The sequence below is a fragment of the Pteropus medius genome, unplaced genomic scaffold (genome assembly GCF_902729225.1).
Source record: "Pteropus medius unplaced genomic scaffold, Ma_sr-lr_union100, whole genome shotgun sequence".
In the NCBI taxonomy this organism is placed as follows: domain Eukaryota; kingdom Metazoa; phylum Chordata; class Mammalia; order Chiroptera; family Pteropodidae; genus Pteropus; species Pteropus medius.
In genome coordinates this window covers 7888899-7910639 of record NW_024353517.1, presented here as the reverse complement: position 1 = coordinate 7910639, position 21741 = coordinate 7888899, and the positions used below count along the sequence as shown (strand labels likewise).

General features: G+C 36.5%; 1 protein-coding gene and 1 pseudogene across 4 annotated transcripts in view; both read right to left on the bottom strand.

Annotated features, from left to right (window-relative positions):
- Positions 1 to 21741, bottom strand: part of CCDC50 (coiled-coil domain containing 50) — a 66354-nt gene that overhangs the window by 34247 nt on the left and 10366 nt on the right. For all 4 annotated transcript variants that reach the window (XM_039850739.1, XM_039850741.1, XM_039850738.1 and 1 more), the window contains exons 2-4: positions 5823 to 5885; positions 4880 to 5006; positions 657 to 747 (exon numbers count right to left, since the gene is read on the bottom strand). In XM_039850739.1, coding sequence (XP_039706673.1) covers positions 657 to 747; positions 4880 to 5006; positions 5823 to 5885 — 281 coding nt within the window. The remainder of the gene's footprint in view (positions 1 to 656; positions 748 to 4879; positions 5007 to 5822; positions 5886 to 21741) is intronic.
- LOC120593053 (uncharacterized) lies at positions 8639 to 8757 on the bottom strand (annotated as a pseudogene).

The following is a 21741-nucleotide window of genomic DNA, read 5'->3' as shown; positions in this document are numbered from 1 at the left end:
ATGGACCCCCTAAAGACTCATTTCTACCAAGAACCTCGAAATAGGACCTTATTTAGGAACAGGGTCTTTACAGATACAATTAGCTAATAAAAGATCATACTTGATTAGGGTGGTTCCTCAATCCAATGACTGGCGTCCTTATAAGAAAACAGGAGGACACACAGATACAGGGAATAAGGCCACGGGACAATGGAGGAAGAGATTGAAGTGATGTAGCTAGCTACAAGCTAAGGAATGCCAGACTGTCAGGAGCCAGGAGAAGCTAGGAAGAAGCAAAGAAGGATCTTTCTCAATAGGTAGCATGGCCCTGACAACACTTTGATTTCAATTTCTAGCCTCCAGAACCGAGAGAATAAATTTCTCTTGTTTTGAGCCACCAAGTTTACGTTAATTTGTTACAGCAGTCCTAGGAAACTAATTCACATTTTGTTAAATTATCCATTAGCATCTTTTAAGATTCCTCTATTTATACAACTGATCGAGGGGCAATAAACAGTGGTGCATGTAAGGCAATACCTGGACTACATGCCCCAACAAAGGAGAGCCCTGTTGCCCATCTTGCAACCCTACACTGAGCCCGTGAATAAAAAAAGTAGCTGCTCCAGAGCTGAGCAGCCCTTCTTCCATTGGGTGCAGGGGTATTGACCAAGCTGTACCTCATCCTTCTTCTCCTGAATGCGTCGTCTCTCTGCCTCAATAGCCAGCTTTTCCTGGATTTCCTGAGCAATTTCACAGTCTTGCTGTTCACTAAAAACAAAGATGAAAACAACATGAATGAAGAAAATAAGGAATGATTTCTCCTAAAAATAACACAATTTACTGAATACTATCCACCAAAGAATATTTTTATGTCACTTAATTCTCACAACAATGATACAAAGAGGCTGACAATGTCACAACTTGCAGATGAAAAAACTGAGGCCTAGAGTATTGAAATTATTTCCCTAAGATCACAGAGAAAATAAGTGGCAGAACCAGAATCGGATTCCCAGACACTACAATGGAAAGCTCAATGCTTTTTCTACACTACCATATCACTTCACCTTACTAGGACCACTCTACTGACAGACAGGCATGTTTTCTCACAATTCTGCAAAGGAGATGTAGACTGTGAGATTAACGTCCACAAATAACCAAATACGTAGCGAGTACACAGAAAAACATTGAGAGCACGCTCACTGAAATATCAATAACACTGTGGTTACCTAAAGAGGGTAGTTTGACTTTAAAATGGTTTCTATAAATTTTTAATTAGATTTTTTTTTTCAATTTCAATAATGCTTTATGGAAGCATTATTGTAGATTCCCCAGCTTAAGTTCCCAGTAGAAACCTCTTTGGTCGATTTCAGTTTTCTGAATACTCTGGCTTCTAAGAAAATCAAACATTGTTAACACTGCTGCTACCAGTTTTGTTGTTTTGGCATTTATGCATTCGACAAAGATTTAAACACTGCCTTTTATGGTACAGGCACTATGCTTAACACTGAAGATACAAAAATGAATAAATCTTCATCTTGTGCTCAGAAGTTCCCAATATATTTTGGTCGAAGAAACAAGATGAATCGCTTTGGTGGGAGAAACAGATCCTTTAAAACAGCACTTATAAAACAGTAGTTTCAACAGAAAATGGAGTTCGGATGTCTCGAAGACGCCTGCAAGTCTTCTAGTCTCAGGCTGTGAGAAAAGTTAATGGGCAGCTTAAAACTCTAGAATGCAATAGCTCTGGAGAGCCAACCTTTAGGAAAAACTGCTCGGAAAGGTGAACATAAACATGTTTAGAGTTTCCTATCTAAAAAGATGCTGGAATAAAATTACAATTGTGATCTTTATATATATAGTTTGTTTGCTAAACAAATATATCTTCTTAGTCGCCCCCTGCAAGTTGAACTTGAAATACTCAATGAATCTCAGTCTTGGTTATATATTCCATGTTTAATAGCATTCTTTTGTTAAAAAGTGTTGGGGTGGAGGGTGGGTGGCAATATCCTAACTTCTCTGGAGGAACTGAAACCCATATATTCTATTCTAAACAAAACTGATGAATAAAGTAATAAAAATTATTCTCATTTGTATAAAGAAATGATCACTTTCAACATGTTTGGAAATAGGGAGATGTAGGTGAAAGTCGATGTGTGCACACACATGGGTGTGTATGTATGTGCCTACACATACACAATACAGAAAAGGAGGAAAATAATATACGACAGAGAACACAGGTTAGAAATGCAAGACGTTTTCAGAATCAGTGGAGAAATCACTGAACAAAATGTCTGCAGATTTGATTCCTGGTCTCGCAAGTGAATCATCCTCCTTCGTGTCATTTTATAAGCTATAAAAATTTGTGGACTTAATGATTTCATATTTAAGTCTAATATTCTATAATTCTTAACCACTCAACACAAAAAAAAAACCTGAAAATAATCTATTTAGAACAATTTTTACTAACATATCCTTTCATTCACTCACTTCTAATAATTAATAATTACACAAAATTATGATCTTAGTTTTCAGACTTCTCTATCTGGATCTCTCAAATTAACATGAAATCTGTACAGGAGTAAGCAATTACTAACTATATGAAAGGTGATAACAGAGGGAAGAAAGCAGAACCCACAGTAGAGAAGGCAAATCCAAATGAAGTGTTAAAGGTCACAAGTGACACAGAAGATGTATCTCCTAGTATATAAGGCTGAGATTAATTATTTCAAATCACATTTCCAAGAAAGATTAGTTCTGTTTCACTCAGCTAATTATAGACTCCTGAGGAAGTAAAATGGGAAAGTAGTCAACAATCTTGACAAGGTTAACTTTGGACAGGGGCCCCAGAACCAGACTGAGTGAAAGGTTCCACTTTCTTAAAATCTACAACATTTAATCCTCCCCTTGATGTTCAACAGTCAAGAATGCCAGGATGTGAAAACTGAAAAACTTCCTTTCTAACTTACTTTCTTCCAACTAGGAATACCTCCAACACCCTGAATGAAGTCCAAGGCAGAAATATAATACCTGATTCCTCTCTCTCATTTAGAACCTATAATCCATCATTCTCCAAATCTGATTTATAGTTTACAGTGATTTATCTCAATTATCTCTCAATAATCTCATTATACTCAATATCATTACCTTAATTCAAGATCTTAAACTTCTGCACCAACCTCACAACTGGCTTTCATAACAGAGCACTGTAAATAACATAAAGGCCAATAATTTAGAATCCTGGAACATTCAAGCTCTGGCTCTCATCTAAACTGTTTGAACCTCCATACATCTCAAATTTGTTTCTTCTAACTCCAGTAACATTACTCTCAATTCAGGCCTCATCATCTCCCTCCCCTCTGTACCTCTATCACTCACTGTCCTCAATTCAAGCTTTATCACCTCTTAATCTGAGCACTACTCAATAGTTTCCTTCAATCTCACCCTGTCCAACTCTTTACTTGCCCAGCCCCCAGAGTAGGTCTCTAAATGAAAAATCTAATACTCCTTCAAATAGTTCTATTATTTATAATATAAAATCTACAAAAAATAAATTCCTTAACATAACTGATATGACCTTTTGGTTCAGCTTTTGACTACTCTTCTGGTCTCATTTCCTACCTATATGCCTAACTGTACTTTCCACTCCAGAAATACTGAACATCTTGTAGCTATCATAAGATTCCAGGTCCTTTTAACTTCTTACCTTTGTGCATGCTCCTCCCTCTGGCTACAATGGTTTCTCCTAGTTACACTATAAACTCTTGATTAACTATCAAGGTTCTAAATATATCACCTGTTATCAGCATGGTTTTTCCTAGTCTCTTCTCTTTCATAGGCACGACATTTACTATCCAATTTTCTGTGCCTCATTCATGTATCTCTACATAGAAAATGTTCAGAGCATTTTCCTGAGGCCCTTAAAAGCAATGGCTATGTTTGTTCACTTCTGCTATCTCCAGTGAGTTTCATCGTGTCTAGTATAGCAAGAGTCAACAAGAATGTTTACTTACAAAAGTAAACATTAAGAAAGCTGAACAGAAAATGATAAAGTCCTCTTTACCATGAATAAAAGAGAAAGACAAACCCTTCCTCAAAGGCAGCAAAAATGAGTTTTTCCTGTTTATTTGAACGTGACAACTAAAGTAAACTAAAGTAAAATTGAGGGGTCCCTTCGATTCTTCCTTTACTTCTTCCTCCTCAAAACAATTAACTTGTGGTTAAATCCACCTTTGGAGATTTAAGTATAAGAGCTACTCACAAAAAAAAAAAGTGCCCTTCGAGCTTTAAAACACTGAAAAAGGAATAAAAAGTAATTGTGCTGGAAGAGAACTTAGACATGATCTTTCTACTTCCCTAACTATTATTAAAGGAGACTGAGAAAGAACTTTGTCAGACACTGAAGCTGTGAAGAAAACTGAGTGTACAATTCAGAGCTTTCCAGAAGATTCTGCCTCTACCTGAAAAGCAAGGGGTTCAAGGAAAATAACAGTGGGTAAATACCACTAGGAAATAAAAGAACCCAATACAATTCACAAAGTTCTTTCATATTCAGTATTTCACTGGATTCCCCAGACAACCTATGAGGCAGAGATCACTTTCCCCATGTTGCAGGGAAGGAAAATTGGTGTACTAAATGGCTCAAAGTCATACAGTTAAAATATTAAGAGTTCACACCAGAATCTACGTCCCAAAACCTAGTCAAGCATTCCAACATTAAAATTTTTCAAATCAAAGAAAAGGATACACACACACACACACACACACACACACACAATTTTCAATCTAATAGTGAAAGAAATCAGAGGCATAGAAGGAGTCTCCTTCTCTGCCCTGGTTGCTGGCTCAGCAGACAAAACCAGTCCTGCCTGGCATGATTCCCTCCCACTCCCTGAATCCTCACAGGTCCTTGTAGCGCTTCTGAAGCTGAGCCTGAGCTTTCAGGTCTTCCTCTTGGAGCTGCTTTGCCACCTGGAGATCGTGTTGGACCAAACGGTTCCGCTGAACATTTGATGCCAAATGATGCTCAACTGGACAGAAAGATTGAGGAGATGAATTACAATGCTTTGGCTTGTTAATAATAAACCTAATAATAAACTTAAGACCTTTCCATTAAAGAGCTTCACATCCATCACTTCATTTTATGCTCTCAACAACACTATATGACAGGCAGCACAGAAATTATTATTCCCATCTTTCCATTAAGTAAAAAGAGGATCAGAAAGGTTAAATAATTTGCCTTTGGGCACATGGCAACAATGGTAGTGCCAGGACTTCTACATCAATATTCTAGAGCCAGGGCCAGTGCTCTTTCTGCTCCAGAAGCTGCCACTCTATTTATAAACTACATTTTTCAATATTTAATTTTACACTGACAGATGAATTAATGATTCATAAATTACACATTCACAAATATGTACTTTGTTCAACCCATATAACTTAGATTTACTTTCATATTTACATACATAAATTTTCAGAAAAATCCAGTCTAGATACCATCATTGCCTGGAAAAAAATGTTCAGGCCCCTATTATAGGGGAAGAAATAGATCTCCATGCCAGTCTTCTACACACCCCAGATACATGTATAACCAATGTCTCCTTCCTACAACACTAAGGCAAGGGAAAAAGTTCAAGTCCCTCTTTTCTTCCACTGTACACAGCAGTCTTCTAACCCCTAGTAGCTGTCATACTTCAAAATACCCAGAACTTAATTCTTTACCCAGGTGTCATCTGCCTAGACAAATCCTTCAGAGGGATGAATGGTATAGCCAATGAAGGTGTTCTCACCCTGCCTCTCCCAAAGAAACCTGCCTCTGGGTACCAGTAATGAGAGCCATTACTCACTCTCTTGTTCCTGCAGGCTGTGGGCCAGGGTGTGGTCCTCTAGGACAGCAAAATCTCGACACACTGCAAAGGAAAAGGAAGAGCAGACATGAAGGCTCATTAGCAGTATTTTAAGGTAAAAAGAAAAGCATTTTGTTTACTCCAAAAAGCCAGTTCTAGTATGACCAAATTGATAACTCGCATTGCACAAAACAGTGACTAGTCAGTATAGTCTTCATTCACAAAAACCCACATAACACCTACTCAGTGCCAAGCACAGGGTATCACAAAATAATAGTTAGCTCTGGTCCCTGGCGTAAAGATACTGACCACAAAATCAGAACCCAGAGGTCTAGAAAATTCTAATCCACTTCTATAAAGGGAGAGCAAGTACTGCTGAAATAATGAGACAAGAATGTTCTGCATATTGCAGCTGAGGGAAAAGTGAGTTCTCACATGGCCAGAGGAGTTAAATAAATCTAGCCTCTGCCTCAGCCACCTTGGGTTCAGAGGATCCTCACCCAGAGATTATGTTTACCCTGGTGTCAGTTCAGAGAATCCTCTCCCACAGACTTATATCTATCCTGGTGTCCTTAAGGAAAAACACACCTTCATTAGTTCTCCAGATGGGAGCACATTTCAAGAATAATCACTTTTTTTAATAGGTCCACACCCTCAGACAATGAGTTAGAACTCTGGCTCTCTAGATTTCCTTAAATGCAGAGCTGCCTAAAAAGAATCTGCAAACCAAAAGAAAATGGGAACCTTGGTAGGTACCAGGAATCTGCCCTCTAATTTTGCCTCCATCCAGGCAAGAGTATTTGCTGCTCTATTTTCTCAGAAGGTCTCCAAGGCCCATTCTACCCCAAACTGCTTAAACTCCAGTGTCTTAAAACAAACATACACAAAGGGCTCTTAGGAAAAGTGTTGTTTTGTCTGTTTTAAGGGCATGTAGTTTAGGTGATATGTCCTTACTCTATTCCAAATGTGTGACTGGCATTAAAAAGGGAAATTCCCCAAAGCTTCAGACTACTGCAATGTATACAACTTATGAAAGTGTTCCCTAGGGCTTATAAGAGGTTATAGATTTCTTTTTGCAGCTTTTGATTTGCCCGTGAAGACATTTCACTGAAACACTGAAGAATCATTCCTTTGCCATTCTTAGCACTATGTATGTTTACATATACATTCACATAGCCTTGTCCCTCACTCAGAAATAATGCAACAAAAAGTAGGCAGAGTTTGGTGATACCAAGATTACTCTGACATGGTTTTATGATGGAGGAAACATTTCTGTCCAAGAACCATATTAAACTGAATATGACCTGCCTACCCCTTGGCCCAAATGCAAATGAAAAACCAGTAATTCCAGAAGAAAAAAAGTTCTATTCTTTTATTTACATAAGACATATTCTCAGCAAATTCTAACAACTTGAGGCTGAGGTCCAAGTTACACAATATTTCACATAATGAAAGTGCTTTCAAGATAGCTAGTTAACCCTCTTATTTAACAGATGAGAAATGAGGGCTAGAAGGAAGAAAGGACTTATTAAGGCTACATACAGTTTTCTGGTAACAGGACTGGGAGCCAGTTTCTGAGCCAGCAAGAGCTCTTTCCTTTCCTGACACCATGACAGCCCTCCTGGACTCCAGGTCTAATACCATGGTCGGAACAGGTGAAAAGGAGATACTCTACGCTAACCAAAATGAATTCTCTAAAATACTTAGCTAATTAATATTGATTAATCAAATGGCTAAGACGTGTATAGATTTAGTTCATAGAAAACAAATATTCAAAATGAATTAGACAAAATGAATGCTATCACATCTTGTGCAAAAGAATGCTATTTTAATACATGGCATTATTTGAAGCACTTTTATTACATAACAAAGTCTTGTTTGTACACTAAAGTTAATATTAATTTCAGATTAAGATTAGATGAAATTTTTTTATATTAAACAGTTTTTCAAATCATGGGTGGCAACCTATCATTAGGTCATGAAATCAATTTACTAAGTCTGGAACGAGCATTTAAAACTGAATAGGCTAGAAAATAGAGGTTATCACACATAGTACAGGAAACTATAGTTTGGAGAAACTCTTTCCATTGTATACACACATACACACACGTGTATAGGATATGTATTAGGTCATTCTGTAGATTATGGTCAAGATAGTTTCAAAGCCACTTCAATTTATTTTATTAGGTAGAAAATTATGCCAGAACAATATATTTAAGTTTTTAATGTTCTGACTAAAATAAAAAGTTATAAAATTATTGCAGTTTTCCACGTAAAGAACTGAAATAATTTTACATTTTCGTCAACACATTAAAAATATGTTTATGGATACATACACCTGTAGTAAAATATGTTTTTTTAAATATGGCACTAACTGAATTTAGAATAGCAATTACCTCTAGAGGGAGAAGCAAAGGGATAGGCCTGCCTTAGCTATATATACTATTCTACTGCTTAATAAACAAAAAAACTGAAGCAAATAAGGTAAAATATAAACATCTATTAAATTTGGCTGGTAGCTTTCTGGATTTCTATATGTCCTGTGTTTTTTGTAATGTTTTACATTTATATATATATATCACATTTTTAATTCCACAAAAAAAAATTTTATTACATGTCTTTTATTCCCTAACATATACTGAAGACATAGTTGATATATCATAACAGGTGCAAGAAATTTATCTATTACTAATTACTTTAACAATGACTCCATGATTTAATATTTTTTTTAGCCGAGGTAACCTTTGGTTGACCTCACAAATTGCAAGGACCTTGTCAGCTTACAAACTCTTATTTTTATTTTTTTTTATTTTTTATGCCTATAGCATCTGGTCTTCATAGGTGGTCTCCCATCCAAGTACTAACCAGGCCCAACCCTGCTTAGCTTCCAAGATCAGACAGGATCGGGCTTGTTCAGGGTAGCATGGCCGTAGACAATGATTTAATATTTAAACAGCAAGATTGAAGTAGAATTAATTACTGTAATTTGACTCTGAATCTTCTTACAACAGAGGTTGACAATTCAAAATCTTGACAAAATATGAGTAGGGCCTGAGCTAGAAGAACATCTACAAGACCTTCGACAACTACTCAGAAGTACACACACTCACACACAGAGCTGTATTGTCAATACACTGACTTAGCACTTCAGAGTTTACTTAGAACTCCCAAATGTATAATCTCATTTATACTGACATAATATTTGCTCAAGCCACAATTCCTTCTGCATCCACTCTAGTCCCTTTCCAGATCTGTCTCTGTATTCTCTGCACTGCTACCCTAACGCAAGCTGGAAAACAGACGCACATCCAAGCCAACTTGTAAATCAGTAACCAGACTGGAAATCACTAACAACATTTCACAGCCAAGTCAAAAGCAGAGCCTGAATCTTTGATCCTTTTCTAATCTACTCTATTTTGAAGTAAACAGTATAAACAATACTGAGGGTAAATGGCATAAACTCATCTAACTATCCTGCCCTGTGGGGACATTTTTAAGGTGAACCATTGGACCCTGGGCTTTCATTATGCCACTTCTCAAACTTTTTCCCTCCTATGCTTCACTCACCCCACTCCTGCCGTTAAGCCAACCATATCATTCTTGTTCATTCCCATCCAGACCTCAGTGGTCCTGTAGCCTCTTGTCTCTGACCCAAACATTTTCCCCGAAGTTAGAGCATAGTGGCTAAGTCTGTTTTGAACTCTAATAACCACGTAACTCTGCTTCCTTGCTTAGAAGAGCATCAGTAGAAAGAAATGTACTTTATCCTTCAATTAAGCATATAGCTGCCTCCTCATCCAGCTGCAAACTCTTTGGTGCAGGGGCCCTGTGGGACTAATCTCTGCACTTTTCCAACAATTAGCGCTGGATGTAGCATATGTTAAGACATCCAGAAATGCATAATAATAGAAGAAAAAAAAAAAAGAAAGAAAACTGATGATTAAGATCAAAGAACAATAAGAGTTCCACAAACAAAAGAAAACAATATTATGAACAGAATTAAGTTCTGCCCTTACTATGGCATCACAGAGAAGTACAAAATTTGTCAAATATCATTTAAATAAAAACTGGAAACATCCCCCAATTCTATTAAAAGAAACAGAACTTTAATGATTTTCTTAAATCCAGATATGTCCATATGAGTATATAGTGAATTAGTTTATATTAAGCCAAGCAAATCTCAGAAATGGAAACAGATTTTAGACAGACATAAATTAGATAGAGATGCTTTCTCTCACTCTCCTTCCCCCTCCCTCTTTCATATATATTTATATAAACACACACACACACACACACACACACACACACACATCCATTTTCCTTGACGAGAAAGATGATTCTCATTCACTGTGGAGCCCCCTAAACAAACAAATGGCATAGTGTGCACCTATTTATTCAACAAACATATTTATTCAACAAACATTTTTATTCAACAAACATTTGCAGACCGCTATTTTAGGATGAATAAGTCACTTCCAAGACATCAGGGAGGTGACAAAAAGGTAAATAGGCACAATATAATTTGATAAATGTTATAAAGACCTTTAGAAAATTCTTTTAAGGTATAAACAAAAGAGCAGTTATGCTTGTTATGAATTGGAGGTAGGTTAGTTAAGGAGTAGCGGTGTCTTGGGCAGATCATACCAGGACACCTCAAAGTAGTTAATATACAAAACTAATCACAAAGAAAGGTTAAAATTCATATAGGCAGAAGAGGTAAACACTCTTGGCCAAGGGACCAATTAACTATACAAACTAAAAGAGATGTGAAGAAGTTAATTCCCCTTCTGTCATTCTTTTACCCACATCCCCAAACTTTCTGAAAATACAATTCCTATGACTCAATCTTTTACAAGCTTCCACCCACATACAAGTGTCTGGATTAATAATACATTCACTAGCAGCTATTTCCTTCAACTGTGTCTGTATTGCCTTTTATGTTCTGGTATAATTTTGTGAATTAGTCTGTTTTTGTGTAAATGCTATTAGTAACAGATGGAATGCATACTCATTGTTTTGAGAGCAGGGAGTATGTTTGCTTTCCTTTGCTCTGTACACACGAAAACACTCTATAAATGAAAAAGATACTCCAGATGCATATTCTGTCTTAAAAGGTTTAGTAATAACAGGCAGCCACAGCTGACACTGATACAGCACTTTGTAGATTACAATGCACTCTCACTTTTATTTCTCCGAATCACATGAAGATTAACGTTATATCAATATCCTCATTTTATTTATGAGGAAACTAAGGCTCAGAGAAATAAAGTAGCTTGACCAAGATAACCCAACAAATAAAAAAAGGAATTGGAAACCAAACTGAGCTCTTCTGGTCCCAAATATTTCTGTTCAAAGAACTCCTAGAAGAAATGGGTTTATGTTTCAGTATGTCAGAAAAGAGTGATATTATTAAATACTAATTAAAATAAGACAAGTATGTATTAGGTTCTTAGAAACTGAGGATGAAATAAAACTTAGGTAAGGGTGGTACATGTGCTCAGAAGGTGGTTTCCAGATCCCAAAATAGAGAAAAATGGGACATAGTTTACATTTTCACTATCTCCCAAGAATAAGCCTCTAACGATCACAGTTGGCCTGTGTTCACTTCTGAGCAATAAAGTTCCTTTTATGTGCAGTGTTACAAAGGTGACCTACAAGAAAGACCCTAGGTAATGACTACAGTGGGAAATTCCAAAGAAATTCTCCCTTTGAGATCTAACCACCTCCTCTCAACTCCTCCACTCTCTATCAAACAGCAATGAGTTTCCCACCTTTTGAAAAAGAGTAGTAATGAATTTTAGATGAATGTGTCTGAGATGTTAAGACAAACTGAACTAAGAAATAACGTATATAAACTCCATGCCTTTGGTTTGCTGCCCTACCAAAGAAATGTCTCCCTAATTTATTAAAGAAGAGTCTCTTCTCTTTATTTAAACCTCTGATAAAATTGCCAAGTAGAAGAGAAATGGGCTGCAGGGAAACTGAATAAACTCATGTTAGTGCCAAATTTCTGACATGCTCAGCCCCAGCACCAGCACAGTTCTCTCTCTCGTTCCCTAGCTCCTCTCTCTCTTCTTCTCTCACACTCTCACACACACACACACACACACACACGGACATCAACATCACCATCACTATCAATACCAAAAACAACCCCCACATCCATCACCACCACCAGCAGTGTCAAGAACAGCAGCTAGGGAGCTTCTTCGAGATGCACATCTGTGGACTGCCAACACTCTACTAACTCCTAACCAACTGCCCCAAATTATGAGCCCTAAAATAGCAAACATAGCCAGTCTCTCTGAAAAATGAAATTTCTTTCAGGCAGAAATCTGAAAACAATGAGAATAATATCTAAATAATGTTTGAGCAATTAATTGCAGTCATGGGCCACATAAATACATTTAGTCAATACAGGACCACAAATATGACAGTGATCCCACAAGATTTTAATGGATTATAAACAAAAAGTTTGTGATGTTGAAAGGATGGATCCAACTATAATGTTGAATTTACTGCTAGCTCTGGGTGGTTTAGACAGATGAGGAGGCTCAACATGCTGTCCACCTACCATGTGCCCTCCACTTTATCCCAACCCCAACCTCAGCGGGGGGCTCAGAGTTGGCAAGGGAACAAGAGGAGTGGGCTGGGGAGGAGGGGAGCCAAGGAGCCCACCGACACCCACGCATGCACACACACTGGTGCACAAAAACTCACTTCCCTTCCCTCCCTTTCTCTTTAGCTCTCTTTCCTCCCAGTTCCATTCCTCCCTGCCCACGCCCCCATCTCTTTCCATGTCTCTCCTTGCCCTCTCCCTTTCGTTATTTCTCCTTTCACGCTTTATATCTCTGGGTCTCTTTCTATCTCTCCTTTCTTTCTCTCCTCTTCTTTGCCTTACCTCTCTCCTCCTCCAGCTGTCAGACCTTCCTCCCCAGCCCTCCCTCCCCTGCCCCCCACCAAAGCGCAAAGACATACACATACACTTCATCTTTTGTATCATATTTTTACTGTACTTTTTCTACATTTAGATAATGTTTAGATACACAAATAAATACATATGTTACAACTGCCTCCAGTAACATGCTGTGTGAGTTTGTAGCCTAGGAGCAATAAGCTCTACCACATAGCCTAGGTGTGTAGGCTATGCCATCTAGTTTGTATAAGTGCACTCTATGATGTTCGTACAAGGACAGAATCACCTAACTGCATTTCTCCAAAAGTATCCCATCATTAAGTGACATGTGACTATACTAGAAATTAAAGGGTAACAAAAACCTTCAATCCTTCTCCAGCTTTTAGTGTCCTAAAACTTCCATCCCGTTGCAATTAATAAAATCCAAGTACAGTATGACAGAGGGAGGAGAATGGCACCTAATTCTGGTAGATGCAAGAGGTAAACAACACAGGCATCGTATCCCCATTTACTTTGCTCTGAAGGGGTTCAGAATGTGCATCCCCAAATGTGTCACTTTGGAATTAAGCTGAAGGCAACCAAGATCCAGAAGATTCAAGAAAAATTTTTATGACTTCCTTAATTACCTCAAAGAATTTAGATAGAAGGCCTGGCCCAGAAAGAGAACTATTACCAGAGATAACTACAAAGAGTATGGCTAGGTGAGGTAAACTGAAGTGGTGAGGGGAGCGGGGAAGGGGGCATTCAGCAGGGCCTGGGGGATCAAATTCCTCTCTGTGTCCCATTGTCTCTGAGGTAATTTATCAATATAGGTTCATTCCTGTTTTTTTTTTCCCCCCCTAATCCCCGAAATTCAAAGTTAAATGAAAACCCAGCAACCCAAACCACTCGTTTGGCAAGTAGATATATTACAGCTAACCACAGACACACTAGATTGCAGGCAAGTGGGTTTTGAAAATGCTGAGATAATATAAGTCCTCAAATCAGAAGTACTACTTTAATATCACAGACCATCTACATTATTATCAGAGACCGCAGAGTAACTGGGCAACTTATTGGAAAAGTGAAAATGGCTGAGTCAGAAATTTCCATCTGACAGGGTAAAAGACTGAGGGTGGGGGGGGTGGGGTTCTGTCTCTGCAGTCCCGTCAAGTCACTAGTCACTAAGGCTCTCTTCACAAACACCAAGTGATCTGCATTCACATGGTCCAATGTTGGATGGAACAGATACTAGAAAAGATTTCTTTAAACTGCACCAAATCTGTATGTTCTATCGATCCATCATTATTCTACTTGGTCATAATTTTTTTCCCCACTGTATATGGTACCCACTAATCACATGTAACTATTTCTTTAAATTAACTAAAATTAAATTTTAAATATTCAGTTCCTCATTCTCACTGGCCACATTTCCAGTGCTAAATTGCCAAATGGGGCTGGTGCCTACCATTTTGGACAGTATGGAATATAGAACATCTCCATCATCACAGAAGTTCTATGGGATAGCACTGCTCTAAATAATAATCATGGTGTGACAAGACAGGACAGTGTTAATTTAGATAACTGGACCACTGACAATATTTAAAACTATTTCAACTGTGTGTATGTATTGGTTATGTTTCAACCAACAGATACAACTCATTCTGCCAGTGTGGACAACGAAGGGTCTTGAATATATCTTTGGTCTTGTGTTAGCCACTAACTTGTCTTCAAAGTACTTGTATATTATTCTCCTATGCTTTTCTTCAGTCCTAAAATGATGGAAGTTCTGCTAACCTTACCAGAGTGAAAAGATTAAGAGTTGTTCTACATTTATCAAGCAACCACTGTGCATATACAATCACAGAAACCAAGTGAACAAATCTCCATATGGAAAGAAAAACAAACTGGTATTCAATATAGTTAAAGGAATGCAATTCTGGGAAATGCAAATGCTACAGAATAAACTCACCAGATACCTAACAATGTATACCAAATACTGAAGTGAGTGCATTTGTGAATTGTAAATGCCCTTGAAAACTAAACTGATCATAACTGTAGAAGCATGCCTTTGGTGCCTTCTTTAAAGAAAAATCACATTTAACACGGATGCTCTACTTCAGAACAATTCAGAAATATATGAACTTACACAGAAGCTAAGTAATTACTCTTAATACAAAAAATGAGTAAAAAGGAAAGCACTTTTGCTTTAAAGTGTTTATTTTCAAATGGAGTCATAAAATTTCATAATTAAATATAAAAGATGACTCAAAATTCCACTTAGAAAAAAGACGAAACTCAGTTTTTTTTCTGTAGTACACTGCACACAGCACTAGTAACATGAGATATTCAGTTAATACCTCAGTGCACAAGGATGCAGTATGATGTAACCAAGAGTACTACTACTTTGAGTTCAATCCTGTCTCTAACATTCACTAGATGATTAATCTTGAACAAGTTAATATCACCTATTACTCTCACCTATGAGAGCAGTAACAACCATTGTAAGTCCTTGAGTACTTCAAGAAATTTGTATATATTTTTTTAAAAAGTACTCACAAATTATTCTGCTAGAGATAGTCAGACCTTCTATGTAGAAAACAGTAAACCACTGATAACCACAGGGAGTCCTCAAAAGGGTAAACACCATTACATAAGCAGTAGCAGTCAGAATTTTTTTCAGTCATTTTCCACTAAGAATATCCAGAGAGTAAGCACTTATTTCTTTTATTTTGATTCTATGTATCCCTAAAAGAAACTCCAACATTCTGTTATTCCACTATTTCAATGGCACTTTTCCTGGCACTTAAACAAGCCCTCAAATGGTTTGGCAGCCCTCACTCAAATGGTTTGGTTTCTCTGTTTGCCTTAGCCTAGAAAGAAAAGCCACCCATCTCCTTAAACCTCTGTAGGATAAACGCAGTCATGCCCATTAAAACCCAAAGATCACATCCAACCCAACTTAAGTACAAGTTTACACCAAGGGAAGAAAAACCATTTGGGTTTGTTGGCTTCGTATTACAGGAGAGTTTCCTTAAGTGCTAGCTAGTGCAAATTCTATTTACCCTTGAGTCAGATATTTCTCCACTTTCAACTTCTCTTCTGCAAGTAGGTACTTTGCTAGCACTTTCTTTCCTATTAGGATTAGTAAATTAACTTTAAAAAAATCAAGAGTAATACTCAAAATTCAAAAAAAAAGAAAAGAAAAGAAAAGAAAAGAAAGCTTTATTTTAAATAGTGGTCATTGCATAAGTAGGCATGATAAAAATATTCTGTTAGAATCCTGTTCCCATAAAGCAAACTGCAACACTCACTTTTCCACTCTGGTAACCATTTGTCATTTCTAATAATCTTGATACACACATTTCTGGTAATCTTGGATTATGTAAATCTGAAAGTATGAACAGAAAACAAATGGGTAAATCTTGAGATTTCAAGAATTCTGCTCCCATTTGCTCAATAATTGGTGTTGTTTACTGATTAGAAATGTGTTTTTCTAAAAGATATCTTGAGATCACAGATACATTCCTAGAGTCAACTCATTTTACATTAATCTAGGGTACGTGTCCCCAGAAGTTCAGATTTATCTTCCTAATTATAATACATGTAGGCTTACATTAAATCATATTTCCTCTCCTAGAAATGCAGTCTATACAGAAGAAGGAAACGACACAACAGTAAATTGGAAGAATCTGGCCTGTGTCTCAAAGTACCTCCAGAAAATTCCTACACAGACAACAGGGAGCTGTGTGCAGATTTTAAGAAGTATTTTGTCAACCATTGTGGCTCTCTATCTAGTTCATCAAAGAGGACATTTTATTTTTTATTTTTGAGAAAGAAAGTGTACTCACCTAACTTAAATTTGCATTTAAGTTAGATGTGAATTTTTGATGGTTCTTTATTCCCAAAGTAAGCTGGAAATTCAGCTAGTGCTATGGGAAGAGAGAAGCGAAAACTGAAGCTTAGTGAGAAATCCCAATAAGGAGGAATGAGAGTTCCTCAATAATACGAAAGTAAACAGAGTAAAGTGACAACTAGCTTGTTTTTGATTTTGCCTTCTGTGTAAAGAGTATTTCGGAGAAGAAAAACAACTCTACAAATCAGGATTCAAATAACGCTTACTTCTAGGCTAAAAGACCTTGGGCAAATTACTTAAAGTCTTTGAGTCTCATGTTCCTCACTTATAAAATGAGATAAATGTTGTGAGGACTAAATTAGATAAGTGAAAGGTCAAAGAAAACATCAGTCTCTCAGTAAGAGTTTGTTCAATAAATGGAACCTATTACTACTGGCCTCATCAGTTAATGAATTCTGATAATTAGCTGTTTTCTATTATATATTTCTTCTTGTCAAGTTTCACTAAGTTACTGGTTAGCACAGATCTAGTCACTTTTCTGATATAGAATCTATAATGGAACACGCAATCACTGCTTCTTCTTATAAATGTATGAAAATGCCTCCTGAAAAAGAATTACAATATAATCAACAGTTCACTACATTTCTATAGCTCTTTCTAACCCTTTATGTCCAATTGAGCAAGAACATCCTTCGTATACATATTGTGGGTCTGAGTTAAGAGGAAATCAGTATGTCTAGACTGTTCAATAAACTCCACCGCTCCAAACGTTTTTCAGTTGAATGTCCAGGATTAGAAAGCAAAGCAGAATTCTATGTGAAAGTCATGTAATTAATTATAGTTTATGAAAAGAGAAGATTATCAAAGTATCACCATTAAGACAGGAAGATAAACTATTGAGTAGAAGTATAGCCAGTCAAAATCTAAACAACATATTATTAAAAATATGGCATATCTAGATGAATTTTCCTAATTTCCATTCTTTGAGTTACTCTAGTAAAAACTTTCTACCAAATGCACAATTACATTTGGGTATCTTTACTGTACGAAAGGTGGATATTTCTTACCCAATTTATAGAAATATAATGGCTTTATTGTAGCATACAAGGAAAAAACAAGTCGAAGGACAAGGAACCCTGTTCTTAATTCCATATATCTGTCAGAATTTTAGTTCTGGCTGTCAGCAGCTCACCAAGTGATCTTTGACATATCACTTTCCAAATCAGAACCTCAATGTCTTGACCTGTTAAGAGTCCAAATTATCTTTAAGAATGCCTCCAATTGAGATATAAAGTTGTATGAAATGTAGCTGATTCAGTATAAGTGATACACATGTAATTCTTGGATACAAGCACATCATCCAAAATGTGATAATCACAACCTATATGAAAGACTATCTACATAGGATGACTATTTTCCTAACTTTCTGTTGTACCAAATAGTTTACTTCATCGCTGCTGTTGGTTTTACTATTTCTATCGCACAGAATGGCAAACATCTGCTTTTATCCATCTGTTTAGTAGCTTTAACCACCAACAAATCTTAAAATAACCCTTCGTTCAATTTGATGCCATATAAAAAAGTAGACTTTTCCTGTTTTCAACTAGTAGTTCTCAGAGCCTTCAGTATCGAGGTAAAATGAGACCATGTTATCAGTCACATACAATTTAATGAACATAAATGCAGACTGTGCCATTTACTAAAAGGTTTACCTGAGGCCAGATGATCAGAGTACAACCTGGGAAGGCAAACATCTTCTATATTCAGAAAACTTCCTAAAGATCACCAAATTATTTAAGTTCAACTGGAATGTGTTCTAAATGTCTTGGATTTCCCTATGTATTGCTACTGAAACAGGCTTCAGTACTTCCTACAGTATACTTGGTTATCATGTAATTCCCCTGCTGAGGAAGTGAAAGAAAATCCGGGCGGCCTGCATGTGTGAACAGGAAGACAAGCTGTCCAAAGAACTTTCTGCTCTAGAGAGTTCACTTGCCTCGCATGTTTTTTAAAGAATCAAAATTATTTTGATAATTTCAAAAAACAGATATGTCTACCTAGATATAAATTTTTGTATTACTGTGTTTTTAAAGCGGTGTTAACTTCTAACGTACCACAAGAAACTGAAAGAGACTAGTGTGCCCTAATTTAGAAAACTATTCTAAAATAAATACAAATTAAACATCTCTATCTTCAAATCAAAAACTCTTGAGCTGACTCTTTGGCTCACGCTTTCCAACCTTCTTTTGATCTTAAACCACTCCAAGTTTGAAATCTGTGCATTCATCTTTTTAGTTTCCATCCCCTTATCATTAAGAACTTTAAAAATACATGTTATGTTTGATATGTTTAGTTAAAACTTTATCAGAACCTTGTCCTCTTTATCTAAAAATAAATCTAAAGGAGAAAACAATAAACTTAAAAATTCTGAATGCATCCCAACACCGTGTAGGAAAATAACTGGATCCTCTAGTAAGAGCAGCAAAATGATGTATCACATTCCTTGAAAATGTGCATACATTAATGGGGTATTACACAATTAAAATCAATCCATAAACAGGTTAAGATCATTGTCTCCAAAGGAAACTACTATGTATTTAAGCATTGAGTTAAGCTCAACACCAATCAATCTCTAACAAAAATTTGAGAAATGGGAAAAACTCACACAATGAAAAGTAAAAGTGACTTGCTCCTAGTCCTCTATTCCTATCCCAGTGAGTTCATGCAAATGATCATAGCTCTTTTTCTAGTGTCATTAGTTCAGTTAGCTCAGGTCAGTTGCCCCACTCAGCACAAGCTGTCAGATAGCCAGACAAGTTTTCTGGAATATCTCCTATGTGTAAGGATCCCCAAGAAATACTGAGATCAGTCAGCTACCAGTCATCTTGAGAGAGAACCAGTAGACCAACACAGAGAATAAGACGTGTTGCTTAGAGAAGTACTTCAAAATCAGTGGAAGACAACACTGTAGACTTAACAGAATCAGCATTTGAGCTATATTGGGGAGGGATAGGGTGAATACAGATAGCCTTGTATAGAGAGAAATTCTAGGCAGAGGATTAGAAGGTCACTGGAACAATGGTCTGGAAGAAGGAAAAGTAAGAGTACTATAGGGATACTAAGAGAATGAATGTATACCACTGGTTTTACAAAATGTTTTCATATCCATTTCTTGAGTTAACTCTCATCACAAGCTCCTGTATTAAGCATAGTAAATACCACCTCCAATAAACAGATAAAAAACCTGAAACTTAGATATACTGAGTGTTTTCCCTGAGTCCTTATACCTAATAAGTGATAAAAAGGAGATGTGAAACCAGGTTTCACAAGTCTAGATACTTCCCTCTACCAAGAAGTTCGTCGCTGAAGTTAAGTTTTAAACGACAAGCTTGATATCAACTTGTATGAATTATTTAATATATCAGTAAACTAGAGCAAATACTGCAAATAATTCTAGGAGGGGATCAGTTACTGAAAAGATGCACAGCAGAAATGTATGCAGTAAAAAGGTAGCCTCCTACTCTATTTAAAATGAAAAAAGAAAATGACAGTTCAATTACATACTGCCAAGTAAGTAGGAATCAGAAATGTGTCATTTCTTACCTTCTTTCAGTTACACAAATCTTTTCAACCCCACATTTAGGGGAAATATATAAGAGAGAACCCATAAATAGTGAACAAAAAGTAAACCAACTTACAAACAAAAATAGAATTTTGATAAACCCAAATAATAGCTAAATAAAAGCCTAATGATTCCTATTATATTCTACAGAACAAATTTTGTTTCATTTAGTCATTGATTAAGAAATAGAAAAAAATAAGAAACAGATGCCCTGCAGGATTTAAGTGCCCGTGAAAACTTTACATGACATATCCAACTTCCTGTAGTATTTCAGAAATGTCTCCTTCACTTGTATGGTCACCAGGATACACCTATTCTGGTGAAATTATTAAAATCGCCCTTTTTACTTACACGGTATCCAGGTTATCCTAGTTATCCTGCCTTTAATCCTCAGTAGTTATCCTAGTTTGAGAGTTTGAGTGCCACTGAAACCAAGTTCCTAGAATTCAGGGATGTTAAAAGCACAGTAAAGTGTAGTTTATCAACAGCTCTCTAACCATTTACTAAATCTCTAGTCTGTCCCCTCCAAAACATACACAGAGGCAAAATGATCTTTTAAAGATCAGCTCTGTTGAGCCTTAATGGACTAACTATAAAAAGAAAAGAAGTGCTTCGTGAGTACACTAAAGCTTAATTTGAAATAATGAAGTCTGACCGTGGAAACTTGGGAAGACAACAGAATCAAACATGTCAAATTAGAATCCAGCAAATCACTGACAGGGTAAGAAACCATTTGTAGACAAAGCCAGAAAGTGATTTGTAACTGCAGACATTGAGAGTGAACAGTCCTTTCCGAAATAGCTGTTGGCCCAGATGTTAGGCCAAACTCAAGATATACAGACGAGAGTATTAACTGAGTTCCTTCTTTCTCTTTCTGACTTCAGGCTTCCCATATGGACAATGATTTTTTGATGGTAACTGCCACCCTAACAGTCTATATTTTACAGATCCTCATAATATAAAAGAAAAAAAAAAAAAGCTAATATTTTAAAGTATTTGCTGCTCAAAAAGTAGTGAATATAATACTTAAAGTAAATCATGGCCTCCTCTATAAAGTCAACAAAGAAAATAAATTTTGTTTTTGATGGTGAGGCAGTGAAGAAGGAAAGATCTCCTTATAAGTCATTCACATTTTTTACTATAGGCAATTAAAAGTCCTGGAGTAAAGTTAATGGAAAATGACTCAGCCTTTATGACTCATTAGGAAAATAAAAGCCAAAAAAGTCCCAGTGGAGACTCCCCTGGTACTTGGTCATTAAGGAGCTGTATCAAGACTAGAAATGTTCATTATACATAAAGACTTCAAAGTCTGATGGTAAGTCAGCCTAGGTACTTCTGATACAAGTTTCCAAGAAGATAAGTGACACTTCCTTCACGCAAATGTCAATAACACATTTCGAAGATAGCCAGTAATAAGTAAACTAAAAAGTATAAGCAAACTTTTTTAAAAAGTTTAATATGTTTAGTCATCTATTTTGCTCATGAAAGCTCCAAAGACCCTTATTCAGAGCTGCTTTATGACATATGTTTACTTTACATAAGATTT